At 40.5% G+C, this 23,827-nt stretch overlaps 1 protein-coding gene across 2 annotated transcripts in view; it reads right to left on the minus strand.

Moving 5' to 3' along the window:
* The window catches only part of brip1 (BRCA1 interacting DNA helicase 1), a 68,064-nt gene that overhangs the window by 41,380 nt on the left and 2,857 nt on the right, over positions 1 to 23,827 (minus strand). For both annotated transcript variants that reach the window (XM_088079378.1, XM_042487366.2), the window contains exons 5-14: positions 22,077 to 22,222; positions 20,016 to 20,153; positions 12,269 to 12,541; positions 9,389 to 9,610; positions 6,305 to 6,504; positions 6,081 to 6,213; positions 3,824 to 3,984; positions 3,493 to 3,667; positions 2,312 to 2,452; positions 269 to 430 (exon numbers count right to left, since the gene is read on the minus strand). In XM_088079378.1, the coding sequence (XP_087935504.1) occupies positions 269 to 430; positions 2,312 to 2,452; positions 3,493 to 3,667; positions 3,824 to 3,984; positions 6,081 to 6,213; positions 6,305 to 6,504; positions 9,389 to 9,610; positions 12,269 to 12,541; positions 20,016 to 20,153; positions 22,077 to 22,222 (1,751 nt within the window). The remainder of the gene's footprint in view (positions 1 to 268; positions 431 to 2,311; positions 2,453 to 3,492; positions 3,668 to 3,823; positions 3,985 to 6,080; positions 6,214 to 6,304; positions 6,505 to 9,388; positions 9,611 to 12,268; positions 12,542 to 20,015; positions 20,154 to 22,076; positions 22,223 to 23,827) is intronic.

Consider the following 23,827-nt stretch of genomic DNA (forward strand, 5'->3'; position numbering starts at 1 on the left):
TAAGAAAGACTGTTTTCCCTTAAGACAATGTAGGGGCCATTTGATTGTCCTTTCTGTATAGGTAGAACAGTCTGTGAGGCCTGTAAGAAGTTCAGTTCACCTGTGGCACTTTGGATTAAGGCAGTCACATTTCGAACAGTTTACACTATCTAACATGGCTCATGTGACACATTAATACACATCAAAGCGTTATTCCTTCAGACCAGTAATGTCATGGTCGCTTTCCTGTGAGTAGCTTTGGTTTAGTATGAGTGAATGATGTATTTACCTTGTAAGAAGGCAGAAAGCAGAGCACCCCCTTGGCCACGACCTGGCAGACATGGAGCAGTAGCAAACCCACCTCATCCTGGAAGGCATATGTCTCAGTATGCTGGAAGGTAGCACACAGTTTTCTGCCTTGGGGTCCTGCTCCGACTGTGCCCACCCAAACCTAAAGAGAGGGCATTAGACATCTTAAATTCATATGAAGAAACGGGGTTTGACATAATCCATGGACCTTGGGCTAAGGTTACTATCAATCCAGAACTGCAGAAAACAAATTGTTAAATCAACATTTTTATCTGTTATAGACAACATTGATGTAATTTATATACACTCCTCTGCCTCTATTCTCAAGCCATTTGATGCAGTCCATCACTCCACCCTTAGAGGGAACAGCTTTAGGACACATTATTGTATGTTGTACGAGAAAGTCACTGGCAGAGAGAAGAAAACAACATGGCATTCTATTTATTTACAAAGCACTATTTGGTAAACTTCATGGGTATCTTGCGTGTCTTTTAAACTATAGAACAATGTCTTGCTGCACTAGGTCTCAAGACTTTTTGGTCCTTGAAAATTATGTAAATACTGAAATCAGGAAACTGGCTTTTAAATATTATGCCCCAAGCGAGAGGAGCAATGTGCACACTAATCCCTCTTAATCAATCAAAATCCCTGCTGACTGACATAGAGCCCAGTGAATGCATGTGTTTCCTTTGAGTGATGTCCCATGTGTTGATGTTTTGGACTATTTGTTGATCTATACGGTGGCTTTTGTGTGTTTTTGCTTTTCATGTGCACTTAGTATCGGCTACATTTCTCATTTATTGACAATGTATGATGTGGTGTGCATTTGTTATTTTTATTTGTAATGTAATCAGTGCATCCTTAAAAAACAGAGCTTGCTCTCGATGGCCTTCCCTGTTTAAATAAAGGTTAAATAAAAACCCCTGAACATCCACAGTTCCATTTTTCAGGCCTTCAGGTGAGTGTTATTGCAATCAAATAGTTAAACTGTGACATCTGCTGGACAAGAGCGGCACTGTGACAGAGGGGGACAAATACAGAGTCAAAGTTTCTGACTGTTTCACACACCTTTAGCTGATGTGAGCTCTACCTGCTGACACACACAACTTTCCTACGGTGATTGACCTTCTGAAGACCTGGACCTCATGTTGACTGACAATGATAGTGCCGATAATCATATACCTCTTGAAGCTGAAGGATTTCAATGAGTACTGAGGTCAATGGAGGGAGGTTTAAATTTGAGTATTATTGAACTAAAAAATGCCTTTCCTACAAAAATGCATGTGAATGCTGGCAGCTAAAGTAAATTGCAAAGCATTGCCGAAAATACATGAATCTTATTGTGCAAATGCATTGCACTCACCTGCTAAACAAACCTAGTAGTTAAAATGTAAAGCTTGTAGAGTTAGAAGCTGAATTATACCTAAAGAAGCTAAAAGCTAAAATACATTACTAGAAGAGCTGGAAGCTAAACTGAAATACTGTCAAAAGTGGAGGTTGAATTAATTTACTGAAAAGTTTGAAAGAAGTGCTTTTTACTTAAAAAAGCATAAAATGTAAGAAAAAGTTTAATACAAGCATAAATGTCCTTCATGAGCATAACATTTTTAATTTAATAATATTAAACCGGAGTAGGCAGAAGATTATAATATTTTTTCAATTCACTGCAAATATTGAAAATTAAAAAAAAAAAACGCTTTAGATTTGATTATATCACAACAATTTCAATATTTTGAAATTCCAGCCTTGTTTGGGGTCCCCCAATAAACTCTTGGTACCATTTTGAGCCTTTTATTTTTTACAATACAGCCTTGCCCCCAGGAGACTCCTTTTACCATCTGGAGGCTTTTATTTTGAAAATCTAGCCTAATCCAGCTTCCTGAATCATAAATCAGCAGTCACACAAATTATACGACCAAGACTCAAACAGCTTCATACAGTAATACCAGAATGCCAGCAGGGCAACAAAATGCATGTGTTGCATGATTCCCAGAGGCTCAGTGACAAAAGTAAACCTTCTGACCTGGGACTTGTTGATAACATGGTTGGCCTCCAGCTGGATGGAGAATTTCACCCCAAGTTCAGAGGAGAAGGAGGCCATGGGTGACAGGGTTCCTGATGTCAGCACAATGCTGTGGACCGAGCGACTCATGTCAGAGAAAGCCTGAGAGATACAGACACAGACTTAGCGAACCTCCAAGGGGTGTTTCAGCTGTAATTTAAACCACAATCAAAAAATATCATAATGAGTGAAGGTACCTTAGGACCTTAGATTAGACCTTAGGATTCCAGTGGTACCAACTATGCAAGCTTGTCCGAAGGGGGCTAAATAATGCACCAAAGTTAGGCTAAATTTTGGCAAGGAAGAACAGCATGACCATTTCACAGGGGTCCCTTGACCACTGACCTCAAGATATCGGATTGAAAATGGGTTCTATGGGTACTCATGAGTCTCCCCTGTACAGACATGCTGCCTTTATGCTAGTCCCATGAAGTTTTTGGCAAAAAACATACCATTTTTGCATGCAGTATAAATGTGTCATTTGAATCTATTGTATTTGAGTATTTCTGCAGACTGAGGTCCCTAAACAGTCTTGAAATTGCTGCCACCTACGAGCTGAAAACACAGGTGCAGCTGATCAGACTGATTTCGGTGGGCAACAGTAATCGCCAAAACCAGCAAAGCACTATCCTTGAGTGTGTGAATCTCCACAGACCTGTGGATGAAACTAAATCAAAGAAGTTAACTACAGTGCTGCTGAATGGTTGGAAACTGATTGCAGATCAGTCAACATGGTGGAAGACTCTGGACTAAGTGATGTCCTCAGGTTAGCATGTTGTCATCAGTCACATACCTTACCGTTGTGGGGAACAATAGTTTCACACGTACAGGACATGCATGAATCAGAGAGAGAAACTAAACTGGAACTCCTAAAAAGTGACAACGGGGTCATTTGATTCCCAATCAAAACAATGTGGTAAGAATTGCTTCATCTGTTCAATAGGGACTTCAAATCTGTTTTGAAATGTGAAATAATGGAATTGCAATCATAAATTAAAAATGTTATTAATTATGAATAACAATTAAAATAGGCAATTAATTGCGATTTAAAAAATTGAATCATATAACAGCTCTGGTTTATAGACTTTATCCATAGATAGGAGTGGCCTACATGGCAGGGATTGCCATCTCTAACCTCTCACCACAGCAGGGTTGAGGCACCAGAAGCTGAGTGTCAGTACTTGTGTCTTGACTCTGATGCTTTGGCGTTGTTTGTGTCGCCGAACAAAGAAGCCCTGGGCATCAGGGACATCAGGTGGTGCCTGGTTTGTCCAAGCATAGGTCCTCTGCAGAGCAACACGGTAATCCTCAGCAAACCTACACATACACATACACATACACACACACACACAAACACACACACAAACACACAATTGAGCAATCATTGAATTCTACATCCTGTACACTAGTTTATCTGAGGCACTGGATGATTTAAAATTGAGGTCTAGCTGACTTCTTTGTTTTGTGTCTGACCTGAAGATGTCCTCAGAGGAATAGATGAAGCCCAGCACCATGAAGAGGTTTTTGAGGAAAGTGGAAGTAGCTGAGCTGATGATTGGAACTTGAACTGTATCCTCTTTACCATTGACAAAACCAACAGACTCCTCTTTCTCCAACACTGCTGCTAGGTTTTGCTGTCACAAAGAAAGACATAGTGGAATATGTGAGAAAAAAAAAACTGTTGTTGATTATTACAGAACATCTAAAAACAACTAACAACATGCAGCACATATTTAATAAAATAATAATAATATTTATCTGCATAGCACCTTTCATACCAGAAATTCTGCCCAACAGGCTTTACAACATTTTTATGACATGACAGAAGTATGCTAGAACTAAATTTGAAATTTTTGTCAATAGAGATGGCGAGAGCAATTTTTCCTTAAAAAAACCCAAATCTCAAACCAGTACTTTATGTACTGGTTCATCTTATGATGCATGATGGTCATTTCAACATATGTTGATTTTGTCAAACTGTGCTATTTTGCTTGTAATAATGGTGCACTTAACAAATACACCAGTTCCATGAACATTTTAAAGCATTTCTGTGGTTAGTGAACATGATTGTGCTATTTCACTGGTGTGTGGTCTTGTGCACATCTTGTGCTGACATGTCATGAATTACTGCATTTCATTAAATTCTACAGTTGTATAATTTTATAGGTTTCACAAACAATAATATTTTTATTAATAACATTTTATAAATTATTTTCATTATTTGAAGGCAGCGTCCTTGCCGCAGCGGCCTCGGGTTCGACTCCTGCCCTTTCACGCTACTGATCTGTCCTATCTAATAAAGGCTAAAATGCCAAAAAATAATCTTTAAATCCACCACAGAGAACAACCAGAGGGGCAACCAGGAGAAAATTTTAGGTAAGACCGGGCAGAGCCAGCAGTTGGTGGGATAACTTTGTCAATGGCGTTGTTGTGGATATTGAATGGAGGGAGAACTTTCGCATGTCCAGAGCCTCTGTCGTCCCCCTGAGCGAAGAACTGTGCCCATAAATTGAAAGGCAAACAACAAATATGTGGGCACCAGTTGATGCACTGAAAAGTTGTGCGTTAATGCTTTACTAACTGAGCCATGAGGGACGTCTACGGCAGACTGCTAACGCCTATGGCGTGTCGCGACAGGCTGTGTCCGTGTGTTGTTAGGCAGACACGCAGAATGATCGCCATCCACCTGGTTCCAAAATACATCAAACTGCCTTTTACAGAGCCCGAGGCCAAGGATCTGGTTGTGAGGGAAATCCTTGTCTGTCGGGTGCCTCGGAACAGTGCACGAGTTTTATGCTCTTGCTCCATGTCTTATTCTCTGTTTTTGGTGTATTTATGTGGCACAGTTACAGCGCCATTTACAGGCCTGGCATATATACTGCAGCCTTTTCAGTGGTTTTGTGTGGACAATTCCGTGTTTTATGGAAAACTTAAAACGAAAAGGAAAAGATCGGTTCCATCTCCGTGTGGACATGGCCTTAGGCTACGTTTAGACTGCAGGCAAATCCGATTTCTCACATCGGATCCTGAAGACAGACTGTCCACACTGTCATTTGCAAGAGATCAGATCAGATTTGTTACATCCACACCTCAGCGCTCTGTACTGACCTATCTGCATAGATTGCTGTGGTAACGATGTAGGCGTCAGTACATCCGCTTGTGACACGGATTACCAACACGGAAGTATAAGCAGTGGAAAAATGAAGATACAACATTTCGCCATCCAGCAGACATGATATTTCCCCATCAGTCCGCAGACTGTTGTTCCAGCTGCTGTCTTCCATGTTGCCAAAGTTGTTCGCTGTGTGGTTACGTGCCAGAAGATGTGTCTCTTCACAGGTGTCGTGCTGCGAGTGACATGAAGGACGCTCTGATAACCGATTTGAATGACCAGAGCGTCCAGACTGAAGATCAGATTTGAATCGCATTTCAAACCACCTCTACATCTGGTTTTGATGGGATTTGCAAAAATCGGATTTCATGTGGTTATTTGCTGTTCAAACTTCAAAATCAACCTGGATACGATCTGTATATGACAAGAATTGGATTTGGGCTGGCAGTCTGAACAAAGCCTTACACTGATCACACAACTGATGTTAGTCAAAATCTAGAAGGGTTCTGTGCTTCAGGCTTAGAGTAAACATTTGAACTGGGCCAAATAATAATAGCAGTGTAAAGATTGGTAAACCTCAAATGTTTCCAAGTAAAGCACAGATATTTGGTGCTTTACCTTCAGAAAGTTAAAGGTGCTCGCAGTGATGCCCAGGTTGTGAAAGATGCCCACTATTTCCTTCCCATTCCAGACTTTACAGGCACTCTCATATCCCCGCTCAGACATCAAGCTTTGGCTCTCCTCAATCCAGCTTCACCATGGACAAAAAGACATCATTAGTAAATATCTACTCAAATTATGAGAGCCACAGAGGAGCAAACTTCAGTCAGTGAATGACTAACTTGATCAGGCTGTAGCAGAAGTCCCTGAGCGGCTCGTGTTTGGAGCGTCTGATGTTGCTATTGACCATGCCATCCAGCTCGTCTCTGGACATCAGCAGACTGCTGTGGTCTAAAGTGAAGCTGGCACTCTCCCGAGCACAGTCTTCAATGTTGTGGGCCTCGTCCAGCACCACAATCTGGCCTGCCAGGTTGATCTCCATCTGATAAAAATGTAGATTAAAAGTAAGAGAGGAAGGAGAGGAGGGGAGTGGTTAATCCCTAAACTAAAACACAACATTTTTGTCATGATCCATAATTTAATAAACCAATAAATTTAGTTGCATACAACAGGTGGGTTTCCATAACAGATTTGTTCAAAACCTAAGCGATATTTTCGAAATGTCAATAAAAAACAATTGCGAGATGAACGTGTTTCCCTCGAGTGATGTTATGTCACTCCTCCTGTAGCAGTAACATTCCAAGAAGCATGACGATTGATGTTCAAAACATTAGCAGCTTTATTTCTATTGCAGCCACCGCACTAGCCGTCATTATTTCCAATAAAGGCCACGAAGGCATGTTATGCGAGCGATAATGGAAAGGCAAGCCCCTTATATGTGAGAGCAGCCACGTATGAGGGATTTCTGGGAGGTGATAGTCCACGACTTCACAGAGGAATTGTGGATTCAAAACTTCTGGATGATCTGCTCAATTTTTAAGAGTTATGTGATGCAATAACACCTCTCGTAGTGCCTGCTTCATCATGCTGAGAGTGCCAGTTCCAAAAAAGCCAAAAAAGTGTTTCCATTAAAGTTTTGTGAAATATGGCTTTTTCAAATTGTCTGAAATACCACCTCATGCAAGTGTAAGAACTTTTTTTACAATAAATGGGAGGTTGTTTTTTTGTTTTTTTTAAATTGATGTGTTTCCCTTAGGCGTATTTTATATATGCAATTTCAATTTGTGCAGTTTGAGGGTTAATGGAAACCCCCCTAGTGTGACACTAGTGTGTCAAGGTCCCTTTTCTCTTCAACTTCATAGAAGCCAAAAGTGCTGATGTCAACACACAAAAACTCCTCACAATGCATAGAGGGTTCCACCCAAAGAGCACCCTCAGACTATATGAGCAGTGAAAAGAGGGAAGGCAAGGATTAGTGAGCGTCAGAGCCACGAGTCAGGAAGAAACAAGAAGCACTGAATACATTAGGAAGATGACCCCCCTGGGATGTCCTGGTCAGAGAGTGCCTCAGGCAGTAGAAGACAGAGGGTGATGAGGAGGAGGATGAAATATCGTGGAAGACCAAACCCTTCCATGAGCTGTAACATCTGCAGACAGGGGAAGTGGCTGACATCAAGTAATCCTACCAGTGGCTAGAAAAGGCCGACCTGAAGGACAGTACAGAGGTCTTGATCATGGCAGCACAAGAACAGGCCCTTAACACTAGAGCCATAAAGGCAGGGGTCCACCATAACAGACAGACCCCTGGTGTAGGCTGTGCAGAAGCCCCTGAGACAGTCCAGTCGACATAGTAGTAGGATGTAAGATGCAAGCTGGGAATCCAAGAGGCACAGCCAAGTGGTTGGGATAGTGACAGGAACATCTTTGCCAAGTATGAACGAGAAGTCCCCAAGTTCAGATGGAAACACCACCAAAAGTGGTTGCGAACAACAGCGCTAAGATCCTGCAGGACTTAAAGCTCCAGACTGACAAGCAGCTGTAGCTAACCAAGCAGACACAGTGGTGATTGAAAAGGAGCAGAGGAGGGTAGCAGTGGCAGTTGAGGCAATTCCAGCTGACACTAACATTAAGAAAGAAAAAGCATGGAAAGATTGAGAAGTACCAGGGGCTAAAGGAAAAACTGGAACAGATTTGGAAGTTATGGTGACAGTGGCCCCAGAAAACTCCAGGTGCAACTTCTGAAGTCTCTAGAAAGTAGAGGTGTCCAGAAGACTTCGTCACAGGAACAGCTAAAGCCTCATTCCCACTGCACAGAAAAACCTGCTAACACCTGCTAACATCTGGGTTTTTAATGCAACATCAACTGCCGGATCAAATGACTCTGCAACACGGGTATTTATCACCTTTGGTGAACACAACATCTGGATAACTGCAGTACTTTCAGCTCCTTAACTGGCCAGATGCAGTGAGATGCCATTACGTATTACAGTCCGTCTCCTCCTAAGCAGCTAAAACATCGATCCAAATACATCTGCACCAAGTTTGAAAGACAGACTAAATAAGTAAGGGATATTAAAAGAGAGGTAACCACTGTAAAGTTTTCATAGACCTTTGCCCATGCTGCTTTCTTCTGTTAACCTGTTCTCCAGCCTGTATGTGACGTCACACAGACACACCAAAAAAGCATTCTCGTCTGCTGCAGCACTCTGTACACAGCTTTGCTCTCCTGGCAGTGGGAAAGCAGCCAATAGCCTAGTTTTAGCGGGTTTACTCTTGTTTGAAAAACTTGTGTGCATGCACTAATTTTGGTGGAGAAGGGGCATAAGATACTGGGCAGAACCCTTTAACTCCCAGGCTTCTGGTAGATGACCACCAGGTGGGGGTAAGAGGGAGATTATTGTTTTTATATATGTAAAACAAAATGGTCCAGGGTTTCTGAGGTGAAACAGACTGAGCAGAGTTATTTTCTTCACCACAGAGTGGGTTCAAGTTGTTTCATGCTTGTGAGCAGGTCAGCCAGCCCAGTTTGTTAATGTTACTGCTGATGTTACTCGCTGCTCCGCTTCCCTAGCAACATTAGCCTCTGGGACACGGCATAGAAAGCATTCACAATATACTTCATGTTCATCTCGCAAATGTCATTATTTATACTTCATGTTCATCTCGCAAATGTCATTATTTGTACTTTAATTAAAACATGCTTGCAACCACTGCACTTTATGAAGATGAATTACAAGATAGGGTAATTCTAGCGTGTGGGCGTTGAAGAAAGTCCGGTTGCTGCACATACGAATTCATACTAAATCGTCCACATCTGCATCACGATAAATCTAGGATCTGATTGTTTTCTTCACCCCATCTCCTCTTCCGCAACAATTTTCTGATTGCTTTATAATTTCCTCACCCTCTCTTCCAAATGTACTCACACTCTCTCTGATCATTGGGTCCAGCAGGTAGTTATATGGGCAGAAGACGATGGAGGCCTCCTGCATGAGTTCACGGGCAGCAAAGTAGGGGCATGACCTGAGCCGTTTGCCCAGTGCCACAAGGTCCTCAATGTCCCAGCCTGCGTGGAGTCCATGGATCTGCTGCACTGTGCTCTGGTCACGCATCCTCTGGACTCCGTGGTAGTAGTGGCATGACTTTCCCTGTAGGAAACGCATTTTTCACTCAAAGTCAGCAGCATTCAATGGATCGTGGAACATGTAGTCTGACTGATCAAACATTTTTCAATGCAGGAACTTAAAACGTAAAGCAACATGTAGCCATTGTCACTGGTCCATCCATTGATTTCACACACAAGTTCCTGGAACTAAATTTGGCTTCTCCTGAAGAAGTGATCTGAATGCAACTTGCAGGCACTTTAAAGGGTTTCAGGAGTGTTGTCTACGGTGAATGTCAACGACGACAAATTAAATGACAATAACCACCTTTTTCATACTGTCTGTGGCCCTGTATACACTAGGTAGGTGGAGGGCTTTAAGTACAGATGTGAATGTACCCAATACGTCCTCAGTGTGACATGACCTTCAAACACTAGACCCCGTTTAGAGGTGGTCTGGACTGCATATGTTCAAATTCTTTTAGCACTGTGCACACTGATGTGACCTGGGCCGCACCGAAGGATCACCTACTCAAGTGACGACTTCCCGCTGGATCATCAAACTAGCAGTTGGAAACCCTCACATTAACATTTTCATACTTTTTTACTATGCACATACTTATCTGTCAGTGGTGTGTTTGTCTTTTATTATAAATGTATTCTACTGATTGTCTTTATTACTTGACAGAGATTTGCAAAAGAATTCCAATGCCCCAGTGGACTTGTACCTTAGAAAATTGCAAACACAAATCTTGAATCCTGAAAAAAGTCTTGAATTGTTGCAGCTCTAATTCTACTTTCAATTTAATTACTTCTTCATTCTGCCAAGAATAACATAATGGGAAAAACACTGAAATCTTATCACTTTGGTAGTACAATTCTGTGAAAAATTGTTGAAAATTAAAACAAACTATATTGGCAGTCTTTATGTTAGTCTCCTTTTTGTCCAGACAATTTCAAATACATAACATAAGACTTTCACATATTCTTCAGCTAAACAGACAGTTTAATGTTTTTTTGTCTTCAGTGTAGTCTCCAATTGAACCAGGGGTGTAGGTCACAGTATTTCAAAGGTAGGCTGTTTAGGTGTTCCACCTATTGTATTGGTTTACATGTCCTGACACTCATACAGTGAATGCATAAGAAGGGTAAAGAAGCAGCATCTCATGTACCAGGGCCCAATTACACTGTCAAGAGAGGTGTCTGCTCTAGATGTCCCACCCTGTTCTTTATGACTTTACAGCTTGAGGTGACACTGTCAAACACACATACTGTACACCAGTGGCCTCAGTAACCTCCAGACACAATAATCATCTCTGGATGAAACGGTCTACTTCTCCATGTGCTAAGCTTGGACACTTTGTTGACACTGAATCCTATCTGCTCAGTGAAAGGGGAGTTGGGGGGATTAGCAGCCATGCCACCACTTTTAGGAAAGGCAAGAAAGCTTACAGCACAGTCAAAACAGAGGGCAGGTGTTTTGATTGAAGACGCCATTAGCTCAACGATGTGTGTTTCTGTGTATGAATCACTGTGTGTCTGTAAAGCATGGTAACCTGATGCTGACTTGACTAGACCCTGAGGTGATGAAGACACAGAGCATCAGTAACACCCACTCCAGTGAGGGGTTATGACTGGGCCAGCTATTTCATATGACAAAGTGAGACAATTACCATGGGAGGCAAACACCTCCAAAGACAGCATAATTGTTCTCACTGCAGTGGGAGTCCCAACTTTAGGACATTGTGGGGGCTTACAAGTGTCTCACGTCTCTAAAAAAGCTCATTCAATGGTTCTTGACATTTCAGTGTGTAAAAAGAGCCACCTGGATCAATTGTGGATATTATAGCAGCATAATTGCTGCTCTAAGGCTACATTGTTGAAGACATTTTGTCTGGCAGTGCTATTTACCTGTGGGTTTGTGTTACAGGGTGACTGAAAAACTCTCCAGCAAATGGTTTGAGGTTAGTTGAGTTTTATGTGTGAAGTACAGAAATCATTTCGTATCAATAAATTGTGGCAAAATTTTAGCCTATTTAATGTTGCCTCTACTGGTTAGTGTAACCAGTGGATGAAAGTGTGTGTCATTAGGTGTTCAAATTCACAGCTAGTTTTTGAGGCTGATAAAAGGGCTGTGCGATAAATTGATTTCATCGATTAATACAAATTTGTTGTTTAGGACAATTTTTGAAGAGATTCATTTGATTTAATAGTACTGGTTTTGCAATGAAAGAAAGTGCTTCATTTACACTGTTAAAAATATACATATTTGTATACATATATGTAATATATGTAAACTGCTTCAAATTGGAGTGTCATATAGCTCTGCTCTATTTGTATATTTTAGTGTAGGATCCCTGTTTATTTTGAATGACTCCAGGGTCCAACAATAATGTTCACTGTCAACCAAACATCAACAACAAAGTAGTTTCTCTTGGAATTTAGTGGAATTTCTTAATATATAAGGGATGCAGATAACACATTTTAATAACTGAACTCCATATAAAGGAAGTGCAATCTTTACAAATGTGTATTTGTTGCAAGAAAATTGTGGCACGTATGTATGGAAGTTGACTACGGCTGCTGTTCTCTGTGAGGATGAAACAGCCAGCTGCTAACAGGCTGTGACTATTATTAAAGAGTTCTACTTTTAAGATAAATTGGAAAATTTGTTTAATGTGAATGCATGTGTGTATGTACATACATCTTTGGCATCCAGCAGATCCTTGCAGCGTTCATTGCGGTTGGAGTGAGGCGCCACCTCTGGGTGGACACAGGTGTGAACTCTACTGGATAAAATGGTCATAGGCACGCAGGAGTAGACGGTGCGCTTCAGCTCGTGAGCGATCTGAGTTATCTGTTTATGTGTGCGAGTGCCAAAGAAGATCTTAGGAATCTTCTTTCTGCCATCTTTGCCTTTGTCTTTCACATCATCTTTGGTTGAAGCACACGGGCACCGAGAGCAGGGCTCAGAGGACTGTCGAGAAAAAAAAAAGACAAATACTTAAGAGGTAGTTCACAGCTAGATTTCACCATCTCAGTACTGCAGATGAGTCCAAGATCTTGCTCTATTAATTACACAATGCCAGTAATTGTCATTTTTATACTGAAAAAACAGTCCCATACAATTGTGCCAACTCAAATTCCTGGTTGAATAATGCAAAGACAATTAAGAAATGACTCATTTTGCTTGATTTTAGGGGAAAGGGTCAATTTGACTCTGAACAGATAGGTGTCTGATCTCTACTTATCAGCATTATTCTATAAAAAAAACGCTGAAACCTATGAGAGCTTTGAGACCAGTGATGTGACTGTCTGACACTGAATTTATTAATTACCCTTCAGCAAAACACAGGGAAATGCAGAAAGTCAGGTACCATCACAGTGGCAGATACATATCACTACATCCGTGAGACATATCCATGGGAGATGCACTGAATACAGTTAAAAAAAACTTTATTTTATATCTAATTTGATGTAAAGATAAGTTAATTAGCAGGAATGTAATGCAAGGTGAAAGTGAAAGCAGTGCTCTGTTGAATTCATTTTGGGTGAAAGTTTTGGTACAGTTTTATTCATATTTTGCTTCTCTGAGATGCGCTGAATTCAGGTGAAGATTGACCTTAATTGAAGTCTTATTTTGATGCAAAATTAGCACATTGGCAGGAATGAAGCACAACGTGTTTTTTTCACTTTCATGTAAAAGTGAAATAACATTTTGTCCCTAAAAACAATAAATAAGCATGAGAAATAATCCTGATCTCAAGAGAGATCAAAATAATAATGATGATCGTTTTGGCCATATTCATGCAGGCCTAGGTTTAGGTTCTCTCTAATGATGAAAATCAAACTCAAGGAATTAATGAATCAATCAGGAACTGATCATAGCACTGTGGAAAATCCAGGTAGGAGTGATTTTAATTTTTTGAGCAATTTATTTTTCTCAAAGTCAACCTGAGATTCTCAAATACATGATGGCATCACCCCTGACTCTGTGCATAGAACCTCTGTGATTGGTGGAGGCTGCTCAGCCTTCAGTCACTATCAGAGCCAAGTTCCGCCAATAACCAACTGTAAAACGTCCTATTGTCACCGATTAATCTGCCAAACTTTGACATATACAACTCAGAGAAAATGTTCATCTACATTGTTATTTTCTTAGTATTATGAATGCTAATGCTTTTCAGTGTATTACAACACAAGAAGCTACCGACTCGTCACTATTATCCACAGTCTGAATAGGCAGAATAGACCGTCTTGCTTACTCCTTTGAAAAACACATGGAGAAGCACTAAGAATCTGCATCCGTACATAAGGTGTCCTGTCACTCTGCACCAGGTGACCTTTAGAGTCTGAAATATGATAGGCCTCCATTGTGGAAGCTGAGAAAATCTAGCTGCTTTATAATTGGCCATCCAGTGATGTGGCAGATCCCCTCACAGGTGAAGTGTAGCCTGTACCGCTTATGAAACTGATCCTGCTTGTGTGTGGAGCTCTTTTAAGTGGTGTACTCTTTGACCATTCAGGGCTAACGTACAGCATCCAATCACAGGGTTCTCACATTCAGTGTAGGAACTGTAATAGCATTTTTAAAAAAATCAAATTGTGTGTGTGAGAGAGAGAGAGCGAGAGAGACAAAGGCAAAAGGTATTTTAAAACCTGAAACATTTGAAGGGCTGAATCTGTTAACAATTGAAACATTAGAGACAGATGTCCCAAAAACAGCATAAAAATAATGCACCATTGCGAAAGACAGGAACTGACAGAGGTCATATCAGCTACTCAGAATCACCTGTGTTTCTCTCTGAAAGCATAGCTCGTTATAACACATAGGTAAAACCATAATAAAAGTAAAAAAATGTTTGAAGAAAAAAAAAAGAAAAGCAGAAGACACACAGAGACATCTCATCAGTCTGAATCTGCTGTGTGTTTGCATGAGTTACTGTCCAGTAGAGCTGAGTTTCATGTACTAGTTAGTACGCTCCTTTCCTGAGAACCTAGCATCACATGGTTGGTGCCACTGGATTCCTTATATCTTGTAGTGTCCTCTCACTCTAGCTTTATAACTCAGCCCGGCAAAGACAGAAGTATTAGCCAGTGATTTGCACGATTAAAAAAATAACATGTTATGTACAGACCTTAGTCACATCGTGGCTTATGTGTTAACACTGACAACCTGAGACAGATGAGTGCCTGTGTGGTGTCTGGGCCTACAGTAATGACTTCACTTGACTATTATAGATGTCTGTAAAGAAGTATTCGGCCTCTTTCTTCAGAGATTACCATATTTAGTTAAGACTGAGTAAACATAACTCAAAAGCTTGGCAAATAGGTCTATCCCTAAATCCTTAACAAGTTATCAGAATGATTACACGTAAGAATGAATGGTATGTGTTGTCATGCATCACAACTTTTGATGGGGATCAGAGGGGAGCACTTCTGATGACAGACAAGTAGCTCCAGTTACGTGGCGGCTCAGATTTTCCAAGCATGTTTGCCCATCAAATATTACAATGTGTGATGGAGTGTAGGCCAAAGAGAGCCCTTAGAGCGTCGTCTCTCAGAGTTAAGAGGGATAACGAGCCCTGAGCTCATGTGAAAAATAAACAGAGGTGCTGCAGGGCCCCAACACCAGTTCAAGTTACCTTTCTCCTCTGGAACAGTTATGCTCCACAGCCTGGGCCCTGAGCCCGATCACCTTACCTGCTGCTGCCACATTAAATAGAGCCATCCAAATATCCTGCCCCGAGATGGCCAATAATTACTTATTCATTGGCAGGTGGGGGGAGGAGAGGTAGGATGGGGCAGTGTAGAAGGGCTTGCTGATGAATAGAGGCCCTTGTCAAAAGCTGAAGCAGGAAACAGCTGACACAAGGGTATCCTTTTACGTGCCTGCCTCTCGAGATGCCAGGACAACAAGGTTTCATGCCTGGCCCCACAGCCCAGAGCAGACACCCCCTAGAAAGGAATGTAGATAACTGGCGAAAGCAGCAGACGGGATGCCAGGGCCGCTCGCAACAACACACTGGTTCTTTCAGCACACAACAATTCCACTGGTGTTGCTCCTAGGGTGCTGCCAGCTTGCTTTGTCTGTCAAACAACATGTGATGTGAGGGAACTGTTTTCTTATTAACACAGCATTTACAGGTGCACCGTTTAGGGCACATGCACTATGTTTCTTTAGGTTTCCTAAGTTTTTTCAGGTGTGCTAAGTTTCTTTAGGTTTACTACTCTTCTTCAGGTGTACTAAGTTTCTTTAGGTTTACTACGCTTCTTCAGGTGTACTAAGTTTCTTTAGGTTTACTACGCTTCTTCAGGTGTGCTAAGTTTCTTTAGGTTTACTACTCTTCTTCAGGTGTGCTAAGTTTCTTTAGGTTTACTACGCTTCTTCAGGTGTACTATGTTTCCTTTGTATACCTTAACTACCAGGTGCAATGGTTTTCTTGAATTGACAAAACAGAGGTTGGTGGTGTTACTGAACACCTCAAAATATTCACAGGTAGGCTTCTGTTGCTGCACTCCCTGCCAACACCTAAGAGATGGAAATCTCACACTCCAGGAGGCCAGTCAGAGGGTACCGTGGGGCCACAGGCAGTGGATCGCTGAGGTATCACTGGCGCCTCTCACTGGACGCCAATTTGCTCCTCATTCCCCAGCTTTTGAGGGCTTGGAATTCATTCCAATAAGGGTGGGCTTCAATAGCCAATACCTCGGAAGACATGACACCGAACACCCTTTCCTCCTGATATGACCACACTATGCAGGTAGGGGGCCCTGGCAAATATCTGCCCTCCAAAGCACCTGTTTATCCCTCGGGCACAGTAACCAGCGGGTGAACCCCATTCAATATTTATCCCCCTGGCTTTCACAGATCAGCAGCCCAGGCGAGGCAAACCCTCTTAATTAAACTGGAGCTTGCTTCAAAGGGCCCCATTCAGGCCGTCAGTCAGCGCTCGTGGGACAAAAGAGCCAGGGTCACGTAGCTGCAGGGAAACCAGAGACGGACGCACTTTTTCGACTTCACTTTCCCCCTCATCTTTTTCTACATCCAACCATCCACGGCTCTAAATCCAAGCCACACACCTGTGGACAGTTAAAATGCAGTTGTGAGAGTATAACCATTCCTGTGAGCTGCTCTCTGAACATCATTCTAGGGCTGAATCTGTAATAATTATAGTTCACCTATTGGCTTTGGGTACCTGGAGAGAAATCGAACATGGAGTATCGACAGAAACATTTAAGAGCATGGTGTTACATGATGCCCCTAGTTTGGTTGCGTCTGACTACTGAAATGGCCTTAAACAAGTTGCTATACTTTTTCATGATAAGACCAAACACAGCAAAAAATGAATCATCATAAATGTTCTGGGCCAAATGATCAACATCTGAGTGACAAAAATATTTAATTTTTCTTACAACTTCGAAGAGTTTTGTCCTTACACCAGACAGGTACAGCTTCAAAATATTAGCAACAGCTAACTGAAACTAATGCAGTCTAACAAACAGTCCTGTAATAAATCCAGAGAAACAACTGGTTATCTATTTGATGATTAATTGATCTCTTTGGTCATTTTTAAAGCAGAGATGTCAAACATCACAAGCTTTTTAAATTTGAGGCTCTTTGGGTTTTAGACTGATGGTTGGATGAAGCAAGAAATTCATTATGACTTGGACATTCTAATGACAACTTTTCAACACTTTCTTACATTTCATAGACCAAAACAATTGGTTATTCAAGAAAACAATCATCAGATTGATCAATAACTAACATAATTGTATGTTAAATTAATGGAGAGTATACATTCAGTTCTGTTTAAAATGTTTTAAAGAGGTTTTTATCCAATGATATTATCATGGCGGCTGTAGTTTGTGGTGCTGTTGAATTTTATTGCAATACTGAGAGATGTTTCAAATATTTGGTCTACCTTCTTCAATACAAATGGGGTGCTTACATTTATAACTAAATATTGATGCTAAGTTGATGCAGATGCCATCGGTGGCTTACAACTGTTTAATTTGTCAGGGAAGAGGCTGTTTAAATATATAGTGCGTAACATTGTTAACTGTTCTGTTATAGTTTTTACTAAGGGGTTGGAACTTCCGAGTTCCTAGTTGCCTGGAGTACAGCATAACTTCCAGGGAAATACCACAACACTAGATGATACATCATTGAAAATCATACAATGTCGCAAAATTATACTCAATAACAGAAATACAGCATTTTTCTGCCTTTCTGCATTTCTTTCATTGCCTGCCATTTTGCAACACAGTAATCCTACAGACCAAATTTATTGATCCTATAGTGCAATATCAACTCACTTACTACAATGTGCTACTATGACAAGTGGCTCCTTACTTATTGTCTATTTTTAACTATTTCAAATGGATATAATCTTATTTTATTGTAGTGCTGCACACTAATTCGGTCTGTTTGCACTGGCTGTACTCGAAGTGCTACAGGGCACTAAATAAGACGTCCGTTTAACAAGCTCATAGACTTACTTTAAGCATGGCTGTTGGGACCATGGATAACAGCGCTGGGCTACCTCATGCTCTGAGTCACTACACAGCATTAGCAACAGTAGCTATATAAGTAGTTGACTCATCTAATGCTAATGGTAAGTAAGCAAATTAACATTACGTTAGTTACAGCTATTTAATCACAATGAAAGACATAACAACAATAAACGTGAATAAATGCAACACAAATTTAACAGCTAAAATCCATGGGACAAGGTCGTGGTGCAATCTGCCGAAGCATGCCTGCAGCAGAACATGTCCATTATCATCAACTGTAGCTGCTACACTGACCATGCTGCCCCACACGGCCACTGCGCTGGTCAAAATGAATTTTTGAGCGGTTGATCAATTTATTTTTCTTTTTGCGTCTTAGTAAGTCTTTTGTTTTTGTTTAAATTGAGAGACCACTTGGGGCAGAAATTCGATATTGTGTGTTCCATACACATTAACCTGCTTGTTAAAGTATGCTGGAAGGTCGATTTCCAATGACTTACAACAGAAAGTCTGAAATGTCAATGTTTTTGTGGCACAAAGATTTGAAGATGCTGCCCTAGCCCTTGATGACTGCAGGCTGGAACTTTTGAGTCTGCAAGAAATGTATATACATTTCTGAAAACTGTGGTTCTAACAACCTTGGTGCATGTGACATTTACTACACACATACACACTCTGACTCACACCCACACACACACACACCCACACACACACGGTTTCCTCTGGTGATATAGCATAGCATACTAGTTGGTGTTGGAAATTAACCTTTTTGTTCACCTGCCACTGTGGCTGTGGACTCCTAAATCTACCAGCCACTCAATAAATTACCATTGTCTTTTGGGCAGGTGAGTAAAGCAAATCCAACAGCCACTTGCATATTTTATTTGGCTAGTGACTGGGGCTAATTTCCAACCCTGATACTAGTATACTGTTTATATTAACCTTGCATATACATGCTCCATTTTCTGTTAATAGAAACACCTGTTTATAAAAGACATGACCTGTCTCCAGTGCCCAGTTTTGTCACATTCTCAGCCGATTCATTTTTGAAACTGTAACCTTTGTCAGTTTGTTGGAGTATACTGCCACCCAGTGGTGTTAGTGGATTTGAACCTAGTGCTGACATAGTGAAACCATAAAATAAATGGTCCAAATCTAGTTCTAATCTATTCTGCAAGCAACATCCACGAAAGGGTCAACTAATGTGTTTCTGTGGGTCATTTATGACACTGATAGAGTGCATCAGGCATGTTCCCCACACAAGATTATGCTACTTAAGACAATAAGAATGGCTTCTTTCCATTCGACCATCTTGCCAAACTGTTCCAGCAAGCCAGTGGGCACAACTGACCTTTTTCAAAGCAGATATTTTGGCATGTCTTCGCAGGAAAAGCACAGGTGTAACTAATAACATAAATATAATGAATAATGGCTTTGATTAGCCTTTAGCCAGTAGCAGAGGGCTACTACTATAGGAGTGCTGTCTGTTACTGCTCTTGATATTAATTATATCAAAGTATATGCATAGTTTAGCAGATTGTTTGAGCAGACCCCGCTCACTGTGAAATTCTCACAGCAGACATTCTGACTTGTCATTTTAGGAAAGCAAAGACAGAACAGAGCCATCAGAACAAAACACAACGAATAACAAACAATAATCAATATTAAAATTTGACTCTGTTCTATTAAAGTGCCCCAGTAAGCCATGACAGTGTGATAGTGAACCAGTGTGCACATTCCCAGAATCACATCACAATGAAACAGCTGAATGGAATTCAGCCATCATTAGTTTTATTAATAACACATATGCTTTTTCTACTATTAGAAGTCAAATGCATGCTTATCCAAATAGATGTATAATATTTCCCCCCACATATCAGTAAAGTACATATTACTGGTGTAACTCAGCATCTACTGTATGCTTGAAGTGTACTCACGCAGCATGACGACAAACCAGCCACTTGGCTGTGAGCTGAGTTGGTGTTTAAACTCTGAGGACATGGAGGTTCGTTTTCCAGCTCCGGCTCATCATCTATGAATATCACTCCCTGCTCCAGACGCTGCCTTTTACGGCTCTGAGGGACAAACACACAAACTTTACTCCACTGCGTGGCATGTTTCTCAGAACCAGTGACAACCAGTTTGGGCAACAAAAACTATTTCACAAGACCGCTTTCTTATTATCAGAAAACATTATCTTGAAGAATAATGTCACTTTATTTTCATGAAGTGTGATTAACAAAAGGAAGGGGGTGATATATGGAAAGCATAATAAAGGGAGTCTCACCATTTAAAAGATGCATTGTAACACCCATAATGACAGCCTGCCAGCATAATGATGTAATAGCAGTTTACTACTGCAAACGAAACAAAAAGATTTCCTGCAAATGTCCAGAAAAGACATCTATATGGCATATGTAGTATAGATGTCTGTTCTGGATATCGTAAAGATATCTTTTCTGAAGTGGTATAGATGTCTTTTCTGGGCGTCATAAAAATGTCTTTTCTGGACTTCATATAGACATCTTTTCTGGACATCATATAGATGTCTTCTCTGGACGTCATATAGATGTCTTTTCTGGACATTATATAGATGTCTTCTCTGGACGTCATATAGATGGCTTTTCTTGACATAGTATACATGTCTTTTCTGTAAGTCATGTAGATGTCTTCTGGACATAGTATAGGTGTCTTTTCCAGACATATAAATGTCTTTTCTGGACATTTGCTTGGGGGTGTTACACGCATTATATCATATCAGATCATGATCTGAATACTCTTTGTACATTTACATATATTGGTATATTTTGGGTAATATAAGTAATTTTTTAAATACATGAAAGAAAGAGATCATAGGAGTGGGACATTATTACAACCCCTCCGTGTATCTTTAATATAAATGTTGCTGGTGTGTGGTCATGGCAACCGCTTACAAAATTGCAAAAACTAGTGAAAAAGAGACAGAGAATGTCATTCATTTCATAACTAAAGGAAAGTCAGAATTAATAAGGGAAGTATTATGAATAAACATTTTTTGGTCTTTTTGGTCCAGAAGGGCTGAAACCCTATTGCTTTGCACTAGTTTATTATTTTACATGTAAGTCACGCTTAGAGTGCTCACAAAAGCCTCAAGAACCACAAATGTCCTCATATCCGTAGGTCCAATTAGTTCCAAATTCTCTGTAGATCATTATTGGACCAAGCTCACCAAAAGTTATCAAAAGTTTGTTTTTATTGCATTGCTTTTTGAAGATATTGACTGATACACTTTAAAAACACTATAGCTCAGCATACAAATAGACCCAACTCCATAACTGATGGGCCATCATCAAGAAACTTGTAGGAAATGTCCACATAAGTACCTGAAACAAACTCTGAAAGTTGCATTCCAATCGATCACTTCAGGGTGCTTCAAATGCAAATAATATGCGTGGCATAAAACATATCAAACTGTAAATAAAAATTGCCCAATCATTACAAAACTCACACGATATGTTTCATAATAACGGGAAACCACATGTATAAAATTATTTTGAAATTGTTCCAAATAAGTGCATTGCCCTTTGTGCAACATTTGGCCCTAATTCAATGACAGTTTGTCCATACATCAACAAATCAATGATATCTTTAATTACGCGATCAGAGCATGCCCCTAAAATCTTTCTTTTGAACAATAGGGAGCACATAAGAGTGTGGCCAGGGAGATATTTGTATGTAAATGAGTTTGTGTCTGTATGATCATCATACTAACTGTTAGCAATCTTTCATAAGAGTCACATAAAATATGAGAGCTCCTGATTATTTGCAACTTTCAACTTCTAACTTCTACGCTGGCTTGATATCCAAAATTGCCGCTTTAGGATGCATTTAGTGGTTCAAGCCTGAAAGGCCAAAACCCTTTTGATGTGGTGTGAATTTATTCTCAGGGGTCCATCCTGCAGGGCTGAAACTAGTAGTTCAGTATGAATGTACAACAGTTATAAAGCCACTACATGTACCTTGTGTTCGGCAGTGCGAATGCGTTTCCTATCTGGCTGGAAGTCGTTGTCCTTCTCACGGTCAGAGCTCAGGGAAGACTGAAACTTCTCAGACAGGCGAGAGGCTATAGACAGTTTCTTGGGCTTTGACTCCTCCGCTAAAGGTGCTAAAAGAAAGCAAGTGCAATACATTCAAATTTTCAGATTATACAAAGTAACAGAAGTTAGGGACCTTATCCAAAAGTGGTCCACAGTGCAGAACAACTGTCACTGCTACAGTGGTTTCACACTAACACAGTTGTCATTTTCAGGACAGGCACCAATGGTGTGTGAACAGCAAATACACTTGCCCTGCATTTGTTAAATATATCAGATTCAGACTCTATTCAAACATACTTTCAGCTAGCTCGTATACATGAAAGGAGAGACAGAACACGGGCGAAAAAAATAAAGAAGCGTACAGGATGGTAAACAAAACGTACTACATCGAATCGCATTACAGCTACAGAAAATAAATATGCCACTATGTTACATTCCATTAAAGTTATCCATGTAAGATCATGGCAAAAATTTCATTACACATAACTAAATTCTATGACTTTTTCAGACCTGGAAAATGTGATTGTAAAATTCCATGACCTCTCCAGGAACCCTGTTTAAGTACTCCTCCCCGTTCCTTACCAGTTTTTACCTCAGGAGTTCTCTTTAGATGCTTTTTGAATAACTTCACCAGGATGTAGCCTTAACTTTAAATGGAAATTCTTAGAAAATGTCATAATTCAGTGAAATCAAATCCACAGCTCTGGCTGTTCGATACAAATACTGGACTTTTCTGTCTTTCTTTTCATGTAGAGTTTAAACAAGACAAGTTAGCCCTCCAAGTTAATGCATGATTACTTCTCTAACAACAGATCAAAAGTGTGTTTTTGCCAATAGTAGATATTAAACAAAAGCCAGAGATTATACCATATCAAGTTGCTGTGGGCTTTAAATTTAGCACTTCTAAGCAGAAGGCAGAAGATAAGTTGCCTCAGAACCTGACCAGGCAAAGCCTCTCCTCCTCAAGGCAGACTCACCTGGTGTCTGGGTCCCCAGCTGCCAGTACCAGAGAGCAGCTAAATCTGGAGACTAAGGTGTCCCCAGAAGAACACTGCACACTGACTGACAAAAAAAATGACTGCTGGACTTGAAGAACCTTATTCAAATGATGGGTCTCCGACTGATGATTTGAATCTTTGCCTTTCAGGCGCCAGCTCTGTGTCTTTCAACGCAAAGCTTTCGGAGTTGCCATCCTGCAAGTGGTTTGAACTTGAGTTTATCAGGATCACTTATGACACCTTTCACAGAGTAGCACTATTTGTGTTTAAATTATTAGAGATGAGACGCACTTCAAATCTTGAAGGAACTAAAAATTCAATACAAACGTAGCCATGAGAAACATGTTTTCACACAGATCATAGGCAACATCAAATTTTTCTTAAAGTAGACTTAAATACTTCAACAGAGCATCAGCATATAGTGAAGACCACCATGAATAATTTAAAGAACTTCTGGTCAGTTAAAAAAGAAAGAAGGATTCAAATGCTTGTAATCTGCTTGGAGCCCGATAAATGCAGCTTGCAGCTTTAATTAGTACTGTGGCCATTCCAAGGCACACCTGTGTAGTAATGATGGAATGTCTTGGAAAAGTACAAATGCCTTATAACACAGATTTTAACAAATATGCAACTAAAGTTTGAGAGAAATGAGTATTTGGGGTTCATAAGCTTTTT

The sequence above is a fragment of the Plectropomus leopardus genome, chromosome 6, assembly GCF_026936395.1.
Source record: "Plectropomus leopardus strain MGB_pleo_1.0 chromosome 6, ASM2693639v1, whole genome shotgun sequence".
Classification (NCBI taxonomy): domain Eukaryota; kingdom Metazoa; phylum Chordata; class Actinopteri; order Perciformes; family Serranidae; genus Plectropomus; species Plectropomus leopardus.